This window comes from Leucoraja erinacea, chromosome 20 (genome assembly GCF_028641065.1).
Source record: "Leucoraja erinacea ecotype New England chromosome 20, Leri_hhj_1, whole genome shotgun sequence".
In the NCBI taxonomy this organism is placed as follows: domain Eukaryota; kingdom Metazoa; phylum Chordata; class Chondrichthyes; order Rajiformes; family Rajidae; genus Leucoraja; species Leucoraja erinaceus.
The window spans coordinates 22,813,361-22,830,764 of record NC_073396.1 but is presented as its reverse complement, the minus strand read 5'-3'; the positions used below and the strand labels follow the sequence as shown (position 1 = coordinate 22,830,764).

Below are 17,404 nucleotides of genomic sequence, written 5' to 3'. Positions count from 1 at the left end.
AAAGCCGAATTTTGGTTAAAAATATAAGAAGATATTAAATTGGCTTCTGGGCTAGCGTACAGCTTATATTTAGTCTCAAATTAGGCTTGCCTCAGGTTGCGGTGTGTGAGATAATAAATACTATAACATTGTCTCCCAAGTGACAAGCAGAGAAGGAGCTAGAGTGATCTCTTTGAAGTAAGATGTCGTAAACCAAGTGTCCTATGTTTATGAGGGACAAGGTGACAGAGAGGAAGCAAAGAAAGAGCTGGAGTTATCTCTTTGAAGTATTTGAAAACTAAGATGTCATAAAACAAATGGCCAATGATTTTAATATATATTGTACCATGTGACAAAATGCCTTTGATGTGATGCATTCTGAAGAAACCTTTGTTTTCCTGTACCTCTGACCATGACTAATGTCTGTGGAATGTGCTAAGGTGACAAAAAAAACACTATATAATGCAATTTAATTCTGTTGTTCAGAGAAGTGGACTGAGGACAGTGAAGTGTCTACATTGGGCACTTGACTGGAGTTCTCCCTCCCTTCCATCGGCCGATAATAAGCAAAGTTTTGAACTGGTCTACCAAACAGTTTGTGTGTTGTCTGTTTATTAAGGAACAAACCTGTTTAGTTATAAAAGTAACTTTTTCAGCGCCGGGCGATGTAAAGCCCCTGCTCCGGGTCTTGATGCTGGAGCCCCCTGCGGGCGAGCGATGGTAAGTCCCACGGCCATTAAAGCCGCGCTGGGCAGTGTAAGGCCCCGTTCCGGGTTGTTTTAACCCTGCAATCCGGGCGGGTGAAGTTGCCGTTGCCAGAGTCTCCGAAGTTGGGTCACAGCCGTGCACTATCACAGCTCTCCACGCTCCGAAGCCGGCCAGCTCCACGATGTCAGATCTGCAGGCTCCGCGACTGGAGCCCCAGGTCGACTCCAGTTGGAGGCCGCTCCATGGTGCTAGGACTCAACGACTACGGAGACCCGACAGGGAAAGGTCGGGGTCCCCATACAGGGAAGAGATTGAAAAGTTTTAAAAGTACCCCCCCCCCCACATATACACAGATAAAATAATATATAAACTACGACCAAAACATACATTTAACAAGACAAAATTAAAAAAAAAACAGACGAACTGCAGAAGCCGCTGCCGCGATGCGCCGCCATTTTGCATCTTTATTGTTCAGGCCTACATCATCTAAGCAGTACATTGCGGGTTCTCACTACTGTTGCTATTGGCAGGCAGTGGCCGAGTTCTTACAGTATAAATGTTATAATTGGGTGCAGTTATAATTACTAAGCATTCTGATTGGCTAACATGCAATAGCCAATCTACATCTCTTCGTGTATAAATGAAAAAGCAATTAAGGCATTTCAAACTAAAACAAGTAAATAATAATGTGGTTAAGCATCATTGCCATATCTAGTATTACTAATCTTTCTGATTGGCTAACATGCAATGGCCAATCTACATCTCTTCCTGTATGAATTAGAAACAACTAAAGCATATTAAAGCGAGGGAATAATACTGACGTTAAACACAATCACTATATATAATTGATGGCCTGCTAACCCACTCTGTGCCAAGTGGTGGGGCTGTCTTATCCCTTTTCCTCCAAAAAAATAGCTGGGGTTTGTAGATTGATGATGCATGTCAACCAATCACACACAAGCCGGCATCACTAACTCCACCCCACTGTAACACTTATACTAACACTTGCTTCCAGCACGGTTCAGTTCGAGCTGCTAGGGTGTACTGACAACCAACCATCCTTTATGCTGTTAAAGTCTCAGTGCTGATTAAAGATGAATCACAATCTGTGTCTGGTGTACATCTACATAGTGTCAGAAGTGGGATGTTGTTTATCATGCGCTGCAGGCGAGCTGGTGCAGCATGGATGGGCTTGTTCAGGATTATTACAAGCGGTTGGTGGTTCGTCTCGACCGTGAAGGTGTTCCCGAAGATGAAGTCATGGAATTTGCAGCAGGCAAAGACAACAGCCAGCAGTTACTTCTCGATTTGTGTGTAGCGCTGTTCCGTGTCGGTCATGGTGCGAGAGGCATACGAGACGGGTAGTAGGGTGCCATCGGCAGATGGTTGCAAGCAGGCCGGGCCGAGCCCGAATCTCAAAGCAATACAGGTGGTCGTTACCGGACGTTTCAGGTCGAAAAACGTCAGAGTCGGTGCACTGGTCAGTTTGGATTCAGAAGTCGGGCCCCACACCGGTTGTCATTTGCCATGACTGACAGGGTTCATTCCGAGCTGAAGGACTTGGTCTTCACAGGTGTAATTGAAGCAGTCAGCGACCCCACCGACTGGGTCTCAACCATGATTGCCACAATCAAGAAGGGAAAAAATGAAATCCGTCTGTGCATCAACCCGAAAGACCTGAACACTGCCATTAAGCGCCCCCACCATCCCATGAAGACCGTCGAGGATGTTGCGGCAAAGGTCGGAATGGCCACCCTATTTTCTGTCCTTGATGCAAAGAACGTTTTCTGGCAGATACCGCTGGACAAGAAGTCGTCAAATCTCACCACATTTTCCACCCCATTTAGCAGATACAAGTTTCTGAGAATGCCATTTGGAATCAACTCCGCCGCTCCAGTTCCAGCCACCTTTTGCCATGTCTCCCACCCGTCCCCGCATGCCTTACACCCCTCCACGTCCCGCGGTCGGGACTAACCACGGGACCTCACCTCCTGCATGCTTCCCCTTTCGGTCACAAGCCTCTCCCGCGTCATTCTCACCTCCAGGCTCTCCGCCTCCCCTTTCAGGAGAGGGAGGGGAAGGTTGAGTCCGCACGCGCTCGGGCCGTGTTAGTAGACCACCAGACAGATATGGCGAGTATATTTAACCCCATGGCATGGGTGCCCTTCCACACTTAGTCTTTAGTGGGAAGGATGTAGATTGATGATGCATGTCAACCAACCACACACAAGCCAGCATCACTAACTCCACCCCACTGTAACACTTATACTAACACTTGCTTCCAGCACGGTTCACTATATAGAGGGGATAGTTGAGGCAGATACTATAACAACATTTAAATGCCATTTGGAGAGGTACTTGGTTAGGTTTCAAGGAATACAAGCTAAACACAGGCAGGTGGGACTATTGTAAATGGGGCATCTTGGGCATCATGGACAAGTTGGGCAGAAGGACCTGTTCCGTGCTATATGATTTGATAATTATACAATGATTAAAATGAGACAAACTATTATTATTTTTTTTAACTCTTTAATCGCTCGTTTATTGTACAGAAACATATTTTACAATATATACAGAATTGCTATGGAAGAAGCCCCATCTTTAGTTCAATTTGTAGATATAATAGTCAATGCTCCTGTTATGTATCAGTCTGCTGATGCGGTTCTGCTGACTTATCATCCACAAGATCTTTGAAGCCCAGTTTTTGCAGAGGCTCTTTGGTCATCAACTGTCTGGACAAGAAAACAAAATCAAACGTTCAACTCCAGGGTAGGCATGTCCAAAACCAGAAGGCCTGGGTTTAAGGTGAGAAGGAAAGGGACCCAAGGGGCAACTTTTTGTCTTGGTTTGTAGGTTAATCGGCTTCGGTAAAAATAGTATATTGTCCCTAGTGTGTAGCGTGTATTATTTAACAGGAATCATTGGTTGGCGCGGATTCGGTGGGCCGAAGACCCTGTTTAAGGGTGCTGTGTCTTTAAAGTAAAGTAAACTAATACATTCTAAGGCCATGTTCTCTGGATGCATTTTCAAGAGAGGTGTTGGATACAGAAAATTTGGAGATAGCAGTGGACCAGTGGCAAGCAAGCAGCACGAACGGCGAACTAATTTTCATGTGATGAATAGATTTATGGCTCTTTCTAGCTCGATGGGCCAATCAATGGCCTACTCCTGCAACCTATTGTCTTGGTTTGTAACTTTGTCCATCTTGGTAAAAAAGTATATTGCACCCTAGTGTTTTATTTCCATTATTTAACAGGAATAACTAAAATGGCGCTAGATTCGTGGGGGCCGAAGACCAATGAACGCGCTGTATCTTTAAAGTAAAGTAAACTAAGGAAATCTAAAGCCATGTACAATTATGACATTTAAAAGATAGGTGCTTGGATACAGAAAATTTGGAGGGATATGGACCAGGCGCAAGCAAGCAGCACTGGTTTGATGGAGCAATTTTCTGTGTTGAATAGATTTATGACTCTTTGTAATCTCCCCACAACAATCAAGCAGACACCATTGTCTGTCAAGAAAAAACTTGCCTTTAAACTTTGTCCATCTCACCTTAAAGCCATGCACTCTAGTTTTTTATTTCCATCCTAAAGCAACAATGTAACTAAAATTAAGCTAGATGTGGGGCATTCTGACAATGAACCATTGTATCTACACAGAAGACACGAAATAAACATTACTGTTAATCGACTCTCACTAAAATGGTTAATTTCTAATTTATGGAGAATTAACAAACACATAAATATCAGAATGGAAGCCTAATGGACTACCTCTAGATTGATCCTGTCCCTCAGAACTTTTCTGTATTGTGTTTATATATTTTTTTTAATCACATGTGCTAAATTATTTATGGTTTGCTAAAATCAAGTAACTTTCACTAAGATTGCATTACTATACCTGTCCATTCTGCATTTCAAATAGTCCATGGATTGTTCTCTGCACAAAGAGCTATCAAACTTACTCTCCTTAAGACAGCTCATAAATATCTCTTTAAATTCTTTGCATTCACCTGCAAAATTGCAAGAAATATGTTAGGTTAAAGCATTTGGTATTAAAGATGTTCAGTCACAAAGTGCTGGAGTAGCTCAGCAGGACAGGCAACATCTCTGGAGAATACGGATAGGTAACATTTCGAGTCAAGAGTATTTTTTTGTATATATATATATACACAAAAAAACACTCTTGACTCTTGACCCGAAATGTTACCTATCCGTGTGATATATATATATATATATATATATACATACACATAATAAACAATAAGAGTGCAATAATAACAATAGTCTATGTAGTTCTGAGCTTATTTGAGGTTGTAGTGTTTAATAGTCTGATAGCTGAAGGGAAGAAGCCGTTCCTGAACCTGGACGTTAGTTTTCAGGCTCCTGTACCTTCTTCCCGATGGCAGGGGTAAAATGGGTTTATGGCCAGAGTGGTGTGGGTCTCTGATGATGAGGGCTGTCTTTTTGAGGCAGCGACTCTGGTAAATCCCTTCAATGTGGGGGGGGGGGGGGGGGGGGGGGGGGGGGGGGGGGGTCAGAACCGGTGGTGGACTGGGCAGTGTTCACAACTTTTTGCAGTCTTCTTTGCTCATGGGCATTCAAGTTGCTGAACCAGGCCATGATGCAACCAGTCAATATGCACTGTACTGTACACCTGTCAAGTTTTAGAGAATCCTCTCTGACATACCGAATCAATGTGCAAGATCTTCTGAAAAATGCATGCCCAGGAATTTGAAACTTTTGACTCGCTCCACGATCATTCCATCAATATAGACAGGTTAGTGGGTCCTTAGCCTTCCTCTTCCAAAGTCCACAATCAGTTCCTTGGTCTTACTAACATTCAGAACAAGGTTGGTTGTGCTGGCAGCATTTGGTCAGTTAATCAAACTCAATTCCATACTCTGACTCATCACCATCTGTAATTCGTCCAACAACGGTGGTGTCATTAGTAAACTTGAAGATGGAGTTTGCACTCTGCATTAGTGAATCTAGAGCAGGGGGCTGAGCACGCAGCCTTGAGAGGCTCCCGTACTGATTGTTATTGAGGAAGAAGTGTCTTTGCCAATTCGAACAGACTGTGTGATTGAGTTACTCCAGCATTTTGTGACATTTCAGGTCAGAACTAAAAAAATGTCTCAAGACCACTAGAGGGGGCGTTATTATTGGAGTGTAGGGGACCGAGGATGAAAATGGGGAGGAAACAGGAGATGAGAACGGAAGAGATGAGGGACGGGAGGGAGATGGGGGGGGAGGGAGAGAGAGAGAGAGAGAAGACGGAGGAGGGAGGGAACATCTCAGACGCTACCCTGTACGTCCAATCCAGCGACCGCCTACCCAGGTGGTCGAGAGGGAAGGAGCCGCGCTCTGGCGGCTGCGGGCTGAAGCTCTTGCCGCCGAAGTTCATGGCGGTCGACATCTTGGCGATGACGTCGGGGCGTTGCCGTGCGCGATGACGTTGGTCCCCGTGACGCAGGCCACCTGACGTCACCACAGTGACGTTATCGCGGCGACGTGGCCGCGCCTTCCCTCCCTCCCTCCCGCCGCCGTTGCCGGGCGACGCCGTAGCTCTGCTTCAAGGCCTTGCACCGACCGCCCGCCCGCGCGTTAACTTCTGCTCCCAGTCTCAGATATAATCATTTCCATCGTGAATCAGCTTCACTGGGTCCCCTCCACGTCCATCGATCCCCACAGACGCCGCTCGGCCCGCTGACTTACTCCAGCACTTTGCCTCCATCAGCTCCAGGTTCCGGCAACCGCAGCCTCCACATTAAACTAATTCAACGTTACAGTGTCGTTTGCAAACTTGCTGCAACGTTTAGTGTAATCTCCATATACTCACCGTGTGCATTCTCATCCAAATTGTAGAATCTTTCATTTAGTTTCAGGCCCATACGAAGCTTTTCAAAAAGGGGGGTGGCATGACAGGATTACAAACATTTTAATGTGAAATAATTTCCGCCCTGTGCACATCAGAGCGTGAAGTCCCTCAATGCCGCGCTCGTCCATGGACTTTTGGCTCTGGGGTTTTAGATGCTCTCTGATGCACTGTGAGCCTTATTTTGGAGCATTTCTGCACCAGATTTATGACCAATATTTCAGAAATTAACAAGAATCTGAGAATTAGCTTTCGCACAAAGGGTGGTGGGTGTATGGAAGAGCTGCCAGTATAGGTCGTTAAGGCTGGGACTATCCTAATGTTTAAGAGACATTTGTACAAGTACATGGATAGGACAGGTTTAGACGGATATGTGCCAAACTCGTGTGAGTGAGACAAGTAAGTAGATGAGACATGTTGTTCGGTGTGGGCAAGTTGGGCTGAAGGGCCTGTTTCCACACTGCATCACTATGACGAAAAAGGTAAGAAAAAAAATGCATGTAGATAAATGGAGCAGATTTGAAAGAGGAGTGAAATTTAAAGGCAGAATGAGGTTTATGGGTGTTAAGGAACATCGGAAAGATGGGGGGAGGGTGGGCTTGGGCAGATGGGTGAAGGGAAAATAGTCACAAAGTGCTGGAGTAACTCAGTGGGTCAGGCAGCATCTGTGGAGAACATGGGATAGGTGACGTTTCACAGAGTGCTGGAGTAACTCAGTGAGTCAGGCAGCATCTCTGGAGAATATGGATAGGTGACATTTCACAGTGCTGGAGTAACTCAGCGGGTCAGGCAGCATATCTGGAGAAAAGGTATAGATTATATTTTGGGTCAAGACCCTTCTTCAGTAATATTCATAATGTGACATGTATAGACATTCTTGAATGGTACCCAAACCATCGTGAGCTACTTTGTGACGGTGCTTGTCCTCTCCTATAATGTCTGCAGCCTTGGGTGATGCAGGACAGGACACAAGCTTTGGGACATGGTGTGAAGCTGTTGCAGTCTGTCCCAGGCTGGTAAAAGCCTGGATTGAGTGGACGTGGAGAGGATGTTTCCACTAGTGGGAGAGTCTAGGATCAGTGGCCACAGCCTCAGAATTAAAAGACGTTCTTTTAGGAAGGAGATGAACAGGAATTTCTTAAGTCAGAGAGTGGTAAACTGGAATTCATTGCCACAGACAGCTGTGGAGGCCAAGTCAATGGACATTTTTCAGGAGGAAATTGATAGATTCTTGATTGATACAGGTGTCAGACGTAATGGGGAGAATGCAGATGAATGGGTTGGGGAGGGAAAGATAGATAGACCCTTTGTGTGAAAAATATACCCCTCAGATTTCTATTAAATCTTTTCCCCTTCACCTTAAACTTGTGTCCTCTGCTCCTCGATTCACCTATACTGGGCAAAAGACTCAACCTGATCTATTCAAATCATGATTTTATACACCTCTATTAGATCATTCCTCATCCTCCTGTGCTCCATAAAATAGAGTCCCAGCCTACTCAACCTCTCTATAGCACTGACCCTCTAGTCCTGGCAACATCCTCGTAAATCTTCACTGTACCCTTTCCAGTTTGTCTTTCCTATATCATGGTGCCCAGAACTGAACACAATACTCTAAATGCAGCCTCACCAACTTCTTATGCAACCGCAACATGACCTCCCAACTTCTACACTCAGCCTGACCCACTTAGTTACTCCAGCACTCTGTGAAACGTCACAGAACAGGGCAAGATTAGCAAGTTTGCTGATGATACAAAAGTGAGTGGTTTTACAGATAGTGAAGATGGTTGTGAAAGATTGCAGCAGGATCTGGATCAATTGGCCAGGTGGGCAGAGGAATGGTTGATGGTTGCATGGAGGTTCCTTGAAGGTTGAGTCGCAGGTACATCAGGTGGTCAAAAAGTATTTTGGCACTTTGGCCTTCATCAGTCAGAGTATTGAGTATAGAAGTTGGGAAGTCATGTTGCAGTTGTATAAGATGTTGGTGAGACTGTATTTAGAATATTGTGTTCAGTTCTGGGCTCAATGTTATAGGAAAGATGTCAAACTGGAAAGAGTACAGAGAAGATTTATGAGGATGTTGCCAGGTCTAGAGACTGTGAGCTATAGGGAGAGGTTGAGTAGGTTGGGACTCTATTCCATGGAGCACAGGAGGATGAGGGGAAATGAGAGGTATACAAAATCATTAGAAGAATAGATCGGGTAGATGCACAGAGTTTTTTGCCCAGAGTAGGGAAATTGAGGATCATGGGGACAAAAACCTGGCAATGTCCCCTTCAGCTGCAGCACAGTTGGGGACAGTCTGGTCCCTCCACCCACCCAGAGTCACTGACCGCTCTGCATTGGTACCCCCCCCTTCGGACAGTCATGAGTTTATAGTCATGTGCAGATGGCGCCAACACATGTGACTATTTGTGTGCTAGCCACAGAAGCAGATCTACAAACTCATATTATAATCGCTCCACGCTCTTAAATCTACAGCAACATTTCTTTTGCACCGTGAATGGCTCAATTGTAATCATGTATTCTCCTTCTGCTGACTGGATAGCACAGAACAAAAGCTTTTCATTTGTACCTCGGTACTTTTTGTGGTAAACTAAACTAAACAAAACAAGGACACAGCGAAAAGCTTTATAAAGTGACAGTCTGAAGAAGGGTTCCGATCTGAAACGTCACCTATTCCTTTTCTCCAGAGATGCTGCCTGGCCCGCTGAGTTACTTCTGCAATATGTGCCCATCTTCGGTATAAACCAACATCTGCAGTTCCATCCTACACAGTGAAAATCTTGTTCAGCATACTACCCAGTGAAACCCTACTGTAGATGCGTGCAATACATCTTCTTCTCAAACGCCACGTGGAGAGTCGCCACAAGAGTCGCCTGCCAGCTTGCAACTTCCTAGTCTGAAAAAACGATCTTGGCCCGAGTGGGTGAGCTATTTCTTATTTTCTCACCTCGCTGTGTACACGCAACAAGTGATGACAGTTCTGAAGTACCCCACCGTTCCGAGGCCCCCCTGAGGCTGCGGAATCCATTAGTTTGAAATGCTTTATACAAATCACTGCCATCCTGAACAGAGGTTCACCTCCTCTAACCTGGTTTACTGCATACCAACTTCACCACCATGTCGATGGGAAGGAAATATGAAGAGAACAAGTTACAATGCAAATTAATGAGATGATTCCATGAGTTGGCATAGATTCAATGGGCTGAATAGTCTCCAGCACCCAATTATCTAATCCCATTTTACATGTCGCTAAGTGTGGTTTTTTTTGCAGATACTCTTGGGAAGTGTTACTCTGATAGAGTTGCTATGTAAATGCGTCATTCTCGTAAGGTCTGTGAATTTTTTGTAGAACTACCAGAGAGTCAAACAAAATGTGGGAAGTGAAAATAAACTAGTTCTTTTTTCCTGCAACTGTGGTCAAACTGACAGGATTTGTTAACACATTTATTTGGTGTTTAACAGAGCTGTGTGAGACAGAATGATCAGCTCCTCTGAATTGAGCTCTCTGTTTCCACCTTTGGTTGTGATAAAGTACTGCAGTTTATCTCAGGAACCTTTTGCGAGCTATCCCAGCTATCTGCAGTTCCATAAATTACTCTTGTCAGCCTGCACATGATCCTTATGCCTCCAATCCTTGCATATCGATTTGCCTATCTAAAAGCCTTTTAAATGCCACTATTGTATCTGCCTCCACCACCACACCTGACAGCGCGTCCCAGGCTCTCACCATCCTCTGTGTTTAAAAACTCATCCTGCCTATCTCCTCTAAACTTTGCCCCTCTCACCCGAATGCTCTGCCATTAAATCTTTGGTAGACGAGAAATGCTGGAGAAACTCAGCGGATGAAGCAGCATCTATGGAGAGAAGGAATAGGTGACGTTTCAGGTCGAGGCCCTTCTTCAGACTGATGTCGGACGGGGGGGGGGGGGGGCGGGGAAAAATAAAGGAAGAGGTGGAGACAATAAGCTTTCTGGGAGAGCTGGGAAGGGGGAGGGGAAGGAGGGAGAAAGCAAGGGTTCATACCGCTGAGGTGTAAACAACCTCATCAAAATATGAGGTGCTGTTCCTCCAATTAGCGCTGGGCTTCACTCTGGCAATGGAGGAGGCCCAGGACAGAACGGTCAGATTGGGAATGGGAGGGGGAGTTGAAGTGCTGAGCAACTGGGAGATCGGGTTGGTTAATATGAACTGAGCAGAGGTATTGGGCGAAGCAATCGCCGAGCCTGCGCTTGGTCTCACCGATGTAGAGGAGTTGCCACCTGGAACAGCGGATGCAGGAGATGAGGTTGGAGGAGGTGCAGGTGAACCTCTGCCTCACCTGGAAAGACTGATTGGTTCCTTGGATGTAGTTGAGGGGGGAGGTAAAGCGACAAGTGTAGCATTTCCTGCGGCTGCATGGGAAAGTACCCGGGGAAGAGGTGGTTTGCGTAGGAAGAGACAAATTGACCAGGGAGTTACGGAGGGAACGGTCTCTGCGGAAAGCAGTATGAGGAGGAGATGGGATATTTCCACCCTGGGAAATAGGTTCTAACTGTAGGAAATAGGTTCTAACTGTCCTCCCTATTTATGCCTCTCATAATTGTATATACTTCTATCAGGTCTTCCCTCCACCTCTGGCATTCTAGAGAAAATAATCCAAATCTGTCCAACCTCTTCTCATAGCTAATACTCTCTAATCCAGATCTAATCATTTTGGTAAACCTTTCCTGCACACTTTCCATAGTTTCCATACCCTTCCTGCAATGGGGTGACCAGAATTGCACACAATACTCCAAATATGGCCTAAGCAAAGTTTTTTCAAGCTGCTTCATGACATCTAGTCTCTTATACTCAATGTCCTGGCCAATAAAGGCAAGCATATCATTTGCCATCCTTATCAGTTTTAGTTTTGAAAATTGTCCCTCTTGTGTTAGTGCTGCATTTGTTCCGCTGGTGCCTGTGGGGCGGCCCGGTGGCGTAGCGGTAGAGTTGCTGCATTACAGCACCAGAGAGCCGGGTTCGATCCTGACTATGGGTGCTGTACAGACTTTGTACAATCTCCCTGTAACTTGCGTGGGTTTTCTCTGGGAGCCCCGATTTCCCCCCACACTCCAAAGAGGTATAGGTTTGTAAGCCAATTGGATTTGTAAAGTTGTAAATTGTCCCTAGTGTGTGCAGGATAGTGTTAGTGTGCAGGATAGTGTTAGTGTGCAGGGATCGCTAGTAATGCGCGGACTCGGCGGGCTGAAGAGCCTGTTTCCGTGCCGTATCGCTAAACTAAACAAATATGAACTAAACTAAGCTAAACTTGCTACTTTTGCTTGATTAACATCTTGCCTTTTTTTTGCCCAGTATTTGTTCAGAACTATTCATGGACGCTGGCACAATGGTAGTCAAAATAGGAGATTAGAGATCTGGGTGGTTGACCTGGATGCCAAATCCCACCAAGGTAACTGAATAAGTAAATTTAAGAGTTTAAGTAAATCTGGAAGTAATCTGTAGGATTTATGCAAAGCTAATGATTAGTTCATCTCTAAATAATGACCTCAAAGGTCAGAAAAATAGAGGATAAAATAGATGGTGCATTTAACAGAATTAAGCGACAGACTTGACATTCTGCCAGACTGTGGTGTTAACACTGAAGTATAAACAGGCCTCTTGCGGTCTTTCAGCCACTGGCAAAATATTTGTAGAAACAAGGAACTGCAGATGCTGGTTTGTACACAAAATGCTGGAGTAACTCAGCAGGTCATTCAGCATCTCTGGACCCCTCTTCGGGCGTCTTGACCTGAAACGTCACCCATCCTTTTTCTCCAGCGATGCTGCCCACCCAGCCTGTTGAATTACTCCGGCACGCATGTCTATCTTTGGGAGAATATTTGTGTTAACCAGAAGGGGGCGCATGGTGTCTGCTTTTTGACCTGATGCTCAATAAAGGCTGCAGAGCTAAAAGCCCAAATAAGGATAATAAAAGGATTTGATGTGTTCACTGTCAAGTGAACCAAAAACTAGAGCTCCTAAAGAGAGAACAGGAATTATTAAATTCAATACAAAAAAAAAGTTTAAAAACACTTCATACATTCTTAGTGTTTAAATTTTGAATATTGCTGAAACAGGCCCTACGGCACACCGAGTCCATGCCGACAATCGATAACCCATACACTTGTTCTATCCCATACCCTAGGGACAGTTTACAGAAGCCAAGGTTTTTACACAAAAGATGGTGTGTGCTTGGAACACGTTGCCAGGGGTGGTGGTTGAAGCAGGTACATTTGCGGCATTTAAAATACTTTTGGATAGGCACATGGATATGCAGGGAATGGAGAATTCTGGGTTATGTACAAGGAGATAAGTGATGGTCTTAGCATCATGTTCAACACCGGCATTGTGGGCAGAAGAGCCTGTTCTTGTGCTGCACTGTTCTACGTTCTGTTATTCAGTAGTTTTTCAACCTATTTGTTTTATTTACAAGGGAAAATTCACCTGCTTCTCTGACTACAACTACAGGACTGCAAGGAGTCAGTAGACTGGACAATGTTCAAGGACTCGGCAACGGACCTGAATGAATACGCCAGTCGTTACAGACTTAATACGGAAACCTTCCGAGTGTTTCCTAACCAGAAGCCTTGGATGAACCAGGAGATCCGCATTTTTCTGAAGACCAGATCCCGGGCATTCAGGTCTGGTGACACGGAGGTCTATAAGAAGTCCAGATACGACCTTGACAAGGTCATCAAAAAGGCCAAAACGGTCTTCTGCTCAAAGCTGGAAGATGGGGTGGATGTTTGGCAACTGTGGCACGGTTCGAATGTCATCACCTAAAAGGTGAAATCAGGAGGCAGCTCAAGCGACAGTGACTCCCTGAAGAGCTCAATGCGTTCTATGCACGCTTTGATAAGGAGAACACCAATGTGCCTTCCTGAGCCGTCATACAGGTATTACAGTCACTGTCATTGAGGCCAATGTCAGAAGATTCTTCAGCGTGGTGAACCCTCGGAAAGCGCCTAGACCTGATGGCATACTCGGTCGAGTTCTCAAAACCTGTGCAGACCAAATGGCTGGAGCTTTTGTGGACATTTTCTACCTCTCACTACTGAGGTTCCCACCTGCTTTAAGAGGGCATCAATAATACCCAAGAAGAGTAAGGTGACATGACTCAACGACTATCGACCAGTGGCACTAACGTCCATGGTGATGAAGTGGTTTGAGAGGTTGGTTATGGCGCATATCAACTATCTCAACATGAACCTCGACCCACTGCAATTGACCTACCATCACAACAGGTCAACGGAGGATGCGATCCCACTGATTCTCCACTATGCACTGGATCACTTGGACAATAAAAACATTTGGTCAGGCTGTTGTTTATTGACTACAGCTCGGCGTTCAATACTTTCATCCCCTCCAATCTGGTTACCAGGCTGCAGCCACTGTTTGAATACCTAAAGGGGCTGCTCCTGGCTGCATTTTTCACCCACCATCCTCATCTTTGGACACCCTGAGTGTAGGGGAGAGGGTAGGGCTGAAGATGTCCTGGTTGGGTTGCTCCTGGGCCTGGCCAAGCTGGCCATCCACGAGTCACGGCGCTAGGCGGAAGAGGGCTCTGCCCGAGCCAGCTGTCTGCCCCTTTTCTGGGGTTACATCCGCATCCGGATGGTACTGAGGAGGGACTATGCACTGTCCACGGGCACCCTGAGGGATTTCCGGGACCGTTGGGCATTGAGGGGGGTTGAGTGTATCCTGGACAAGGATCGTGATATAGTTTACTTGGTGTATTTGTTTTGTCTTGTACTGTGATGGTGGGTTCTGTTTTGTTTTATTGTGTTGCACATACTATTTTAATGTTTGAATAAATATTTTTGATTTTTTTTAAAAGCTGGTTACCAAGCTCATGGAACTGGGTCTCAGAGCTTCCCTCTGCAATTGGATCCTCAACTTCCTCATCCACAGACCACAGTATGTTCAAATTGGCAGAAATACTTCACGCTCATTAACAATCAGTACGGGAGCACCTCAAGGCTGTGTGTTCAGCCCCCTGCTCTACTCACTCTATACTCATGACTGTGTAGCCGGACATAGTACGAACTCCATCGTCACGTTCGCCAATGACACCACTGCTGTGGGACGAATTACAGATGGTGATGAGTCAGAGTGTCGAAGTGAGATCGACCAATTGACCAAATGGTGCCAGCACAACAACCTGGCTCTCAATATCAGTAAAACCAAAGAACTGATTGTGGACTTTGGAAGTGGAAGGATGAGGACCCATAATCCTGTTTATGTCAACAGGACGATGGTGGAGAGAGTCAAAAACTTCAAATTCCTGGGTGTGCATATTTCCAAAGATCTTTCCTGGACCCAGCGCACTGATGCAATGATAAGGAAAACACATCAGCACCTTTACTTCCTGAGAAGATTAAGGAGATTTGGTGTGTTAAAGAGGATTCTTTTGAACTTCTACAGGTGTACAGTACAGACCATATTGACTGGTTGCATCATGGCCTGGTTCGGCAACTTGAATGTCCAGGAGCAGAAAAGACTGCAAAAAGTTGTGAACACTGCCCAGTCCATCTCTGACCTCACCAACATAGAAGGGATTTATCGGTCACTGCCTCAAAAATGCAGACAACATCATCAGAGACCCACACCATCCTGGCCTTCCACTCATTTCACCAGTGCCATTGGGAAGAAGGTACAGGAGCCTGAAAACTGTAACGTCCAGGTTCATGAACAGCTTCTTCCCTACAGCCATCAGACTATTAAACCTACAACCTCACATAAGCTCTGAACTGCAATCAACTATTATTATTATTATTGTTTTTTATTATTTTTTTTTGAGTATATATTTATTTATATTTATATATTTTGTGAGTGTGTGTGTATATACACACTGAACTTTCTTTTATCTCTCTCATTTATCATATACTATTTACATATTCTGTTGTGCTGCAGCAAGTAAGAATTTCATTGTTCTATCTGGGACATATGACAATAAAACACTGTTGAATCTTGACTGTTTGTGTTACACCTCAAGCTATTAAGGTGGTTACCAATCAAACCCTCATCTGAGTTCCTTCCAGAAATGTCACCATGGCGATGCTCAATTCCAGCATCAGATTGGACACAGAATGCGTCATGATATTGAAATCACATCTCACACACTACCCATTACCATTACAGTCATTCGATGTGTTCTGTGGAAGAATTATGAGATGCATTCTGGCACTCAACAAGTGGTGAACTGCAGTTATTTTAAATGACATTTTCTTGTGCTGCTTCTCATTTTCAGTTTACCTCAGGGCACCTCAAAAGCAGAACTGGTAAATAACAAGTTAAAGGCACCAGGTGCTTGAACCGCCTTAACAGAACACACCTTTCATTCAGAAGAAGCAAAACTTGACCATTCTTTCTCCTCGTAAGATCTCACCATCCAAGGGATCATTCTGGCATTGAATCTCTATTGCACATCCATTATGCCCAATACAGCCTTTCTTATGTAAGACATCAAAACTTCATACAGTATCTTAAATGAAGTCTCTCCATGCCTTTATATAATTGGGTGCACCTCTTTTTGGAGATGTGGGAGAAATCCACACGTTCACTGGGAGAACGTGCAAATTCCACATAGACCACACCCAAGGTCAGGATCGAACCTGCGTCTCTGGCGCTGTGAGACAGCTGCTCTAATAGCTAGGCCACAATCATGGGTGCATAGTCATAGCTGATATTGTTTACCTCATCAACAATTGCTTGCACTAATCCCATATCACTTGATTCTCTTAATGTCCGAAAACATCTATTGATCTTCCACTGTGTAAAAAACTTGCCTCGCAATTCTCGTCAAGTCAAGAGTATTTTATAATCTATCTCGAATCAGCAGCACAAGATATGTAAACATAGTAATTTGTAAACACTATACCAAACAGCAGTAAAGTTCAGTATATAAAATAACAAACAATAATAGTGCAAAAACAAAACCTAAGCCCTCAAGTCATTTGTATGGTCAGAATTGGTCACAGATTAGTAGGTTGTAGTATTTAATAGCCTGACGGTTGTAGGGAAGAGGCTCCTATACCTTCTTCCAGATGGCAGGAATGAAATGAGAGCATAGCCTGGGTGGTGTTGATGTCAACCAATGGAAATATTATCCCTTCTTCTCAAGCCCCTTTAAGAATGTTTGTTTCAGCGTGATTGCCTCTCACTTCTTCTGAGCTCTAGTATAGCCCCTGTTTCTCAAGGGACAACCCTTTCCAGCCCCATCTCAGCAACCAATGGTAGACACAAAGTGCTGGAGTAACACAACAGGTCAGGCAGCATCTCTGGAGAAAAGGAACAGGTGGCGTTTCGGGCTGGAACCTTTCTTCAGAATGAAAGTAAACAGGGGAGGGGAACTGGAGGTAGGAAACGACTTGAATAAATCAGGGCCAGCAACAATTGGCTAAGGAAGTGTGGAGCCGATTATGGCCCATTGTTGACTGGGGAAGAGGTGATAACAAAGGGATACAGAGATGCGAACAGTGGAACTAGTAGGATGCTAGGGTGGGAATGCAGGAGTTACTTGAAATTAGAGAAATCCGCATCGAGAACGAGGTGGACCGCCGAGAGCGTAGATGAACCCGTGCCACCAAGAGGCACCTAGTGGGGTCCACGAAGAACGAAGGGGACCAGGCAGAGGAGTCGCCAAGATCGAAGGGGAGACCCAGTGGGGGGCCGCCTGCTCACACATGTGACGGCAGGCTTGGTTCGCCACTGCAAGCAGAAGATAAAACTGTTCAATTAACCTATCGTTACTTTGTCAGCGCCAGAAACGTGGTGACTCTCGTGTAGTGCCTAGGTGAGGTATGCTTTCATACCA

General features: G+C 45.0%; 2 protein-coding genes across 2 annotated transcripts; one reads left to right on the top strand and one right to left on the bottom strand.

Moving 5' to 3' along the window:
- Positions 1 to 3,196: 3,196 nt before the first annotated feature.
- LOC129706960 (cytochrome c oxidase assembly protein COX19) lies at positions 3,197 to 6,174 on the bottom strand. The gene is made up of 3 exons (XM_055651645.1): positions 6,024 to 6,174; positions 4,588 to 4,699; positions 3,197 to 3,419 (listed from the first exon to the last, which is right to left on the bottom strand). The coding sequence occupies exons 1-3, from the start codon at positions 6,103 to 6,105 to the stop codon at positions 3,326 to 3,328; spliced, it is 288 nt and encodes a 95-aa protein (XP_055507620.1). The 5' UTR covers positions 6,106 to 6,174; the 3' UTR covers positions 3,197 to 3,325.
- A 4,501-nt stretch (positions 6,175 to 10,675) lies between these two features.
- LOC129706959 (uncharacterized) lies at positions 10,676 to 16,097 on the top strand. The gene is made up of 2 exons (XM_055651644.1): positions 10,676 to 11,998; positions 14,426 to 16,097. Exons 1-2 carry the CDS (start codon positions 11,981 to 11,983, stop codon positions 15,335 to 15,337), a joined length of 930 nt encoding a protein of 309 aa, XP_055507619.1. The 5' UTR covers positions 10,676 to 11,980; the 3' UTR covers positions 15,338 to 16,097.
- The last annotated feature ends 1,307 nt before the right edge of the window (positions 16,098 to 17,404 follow it).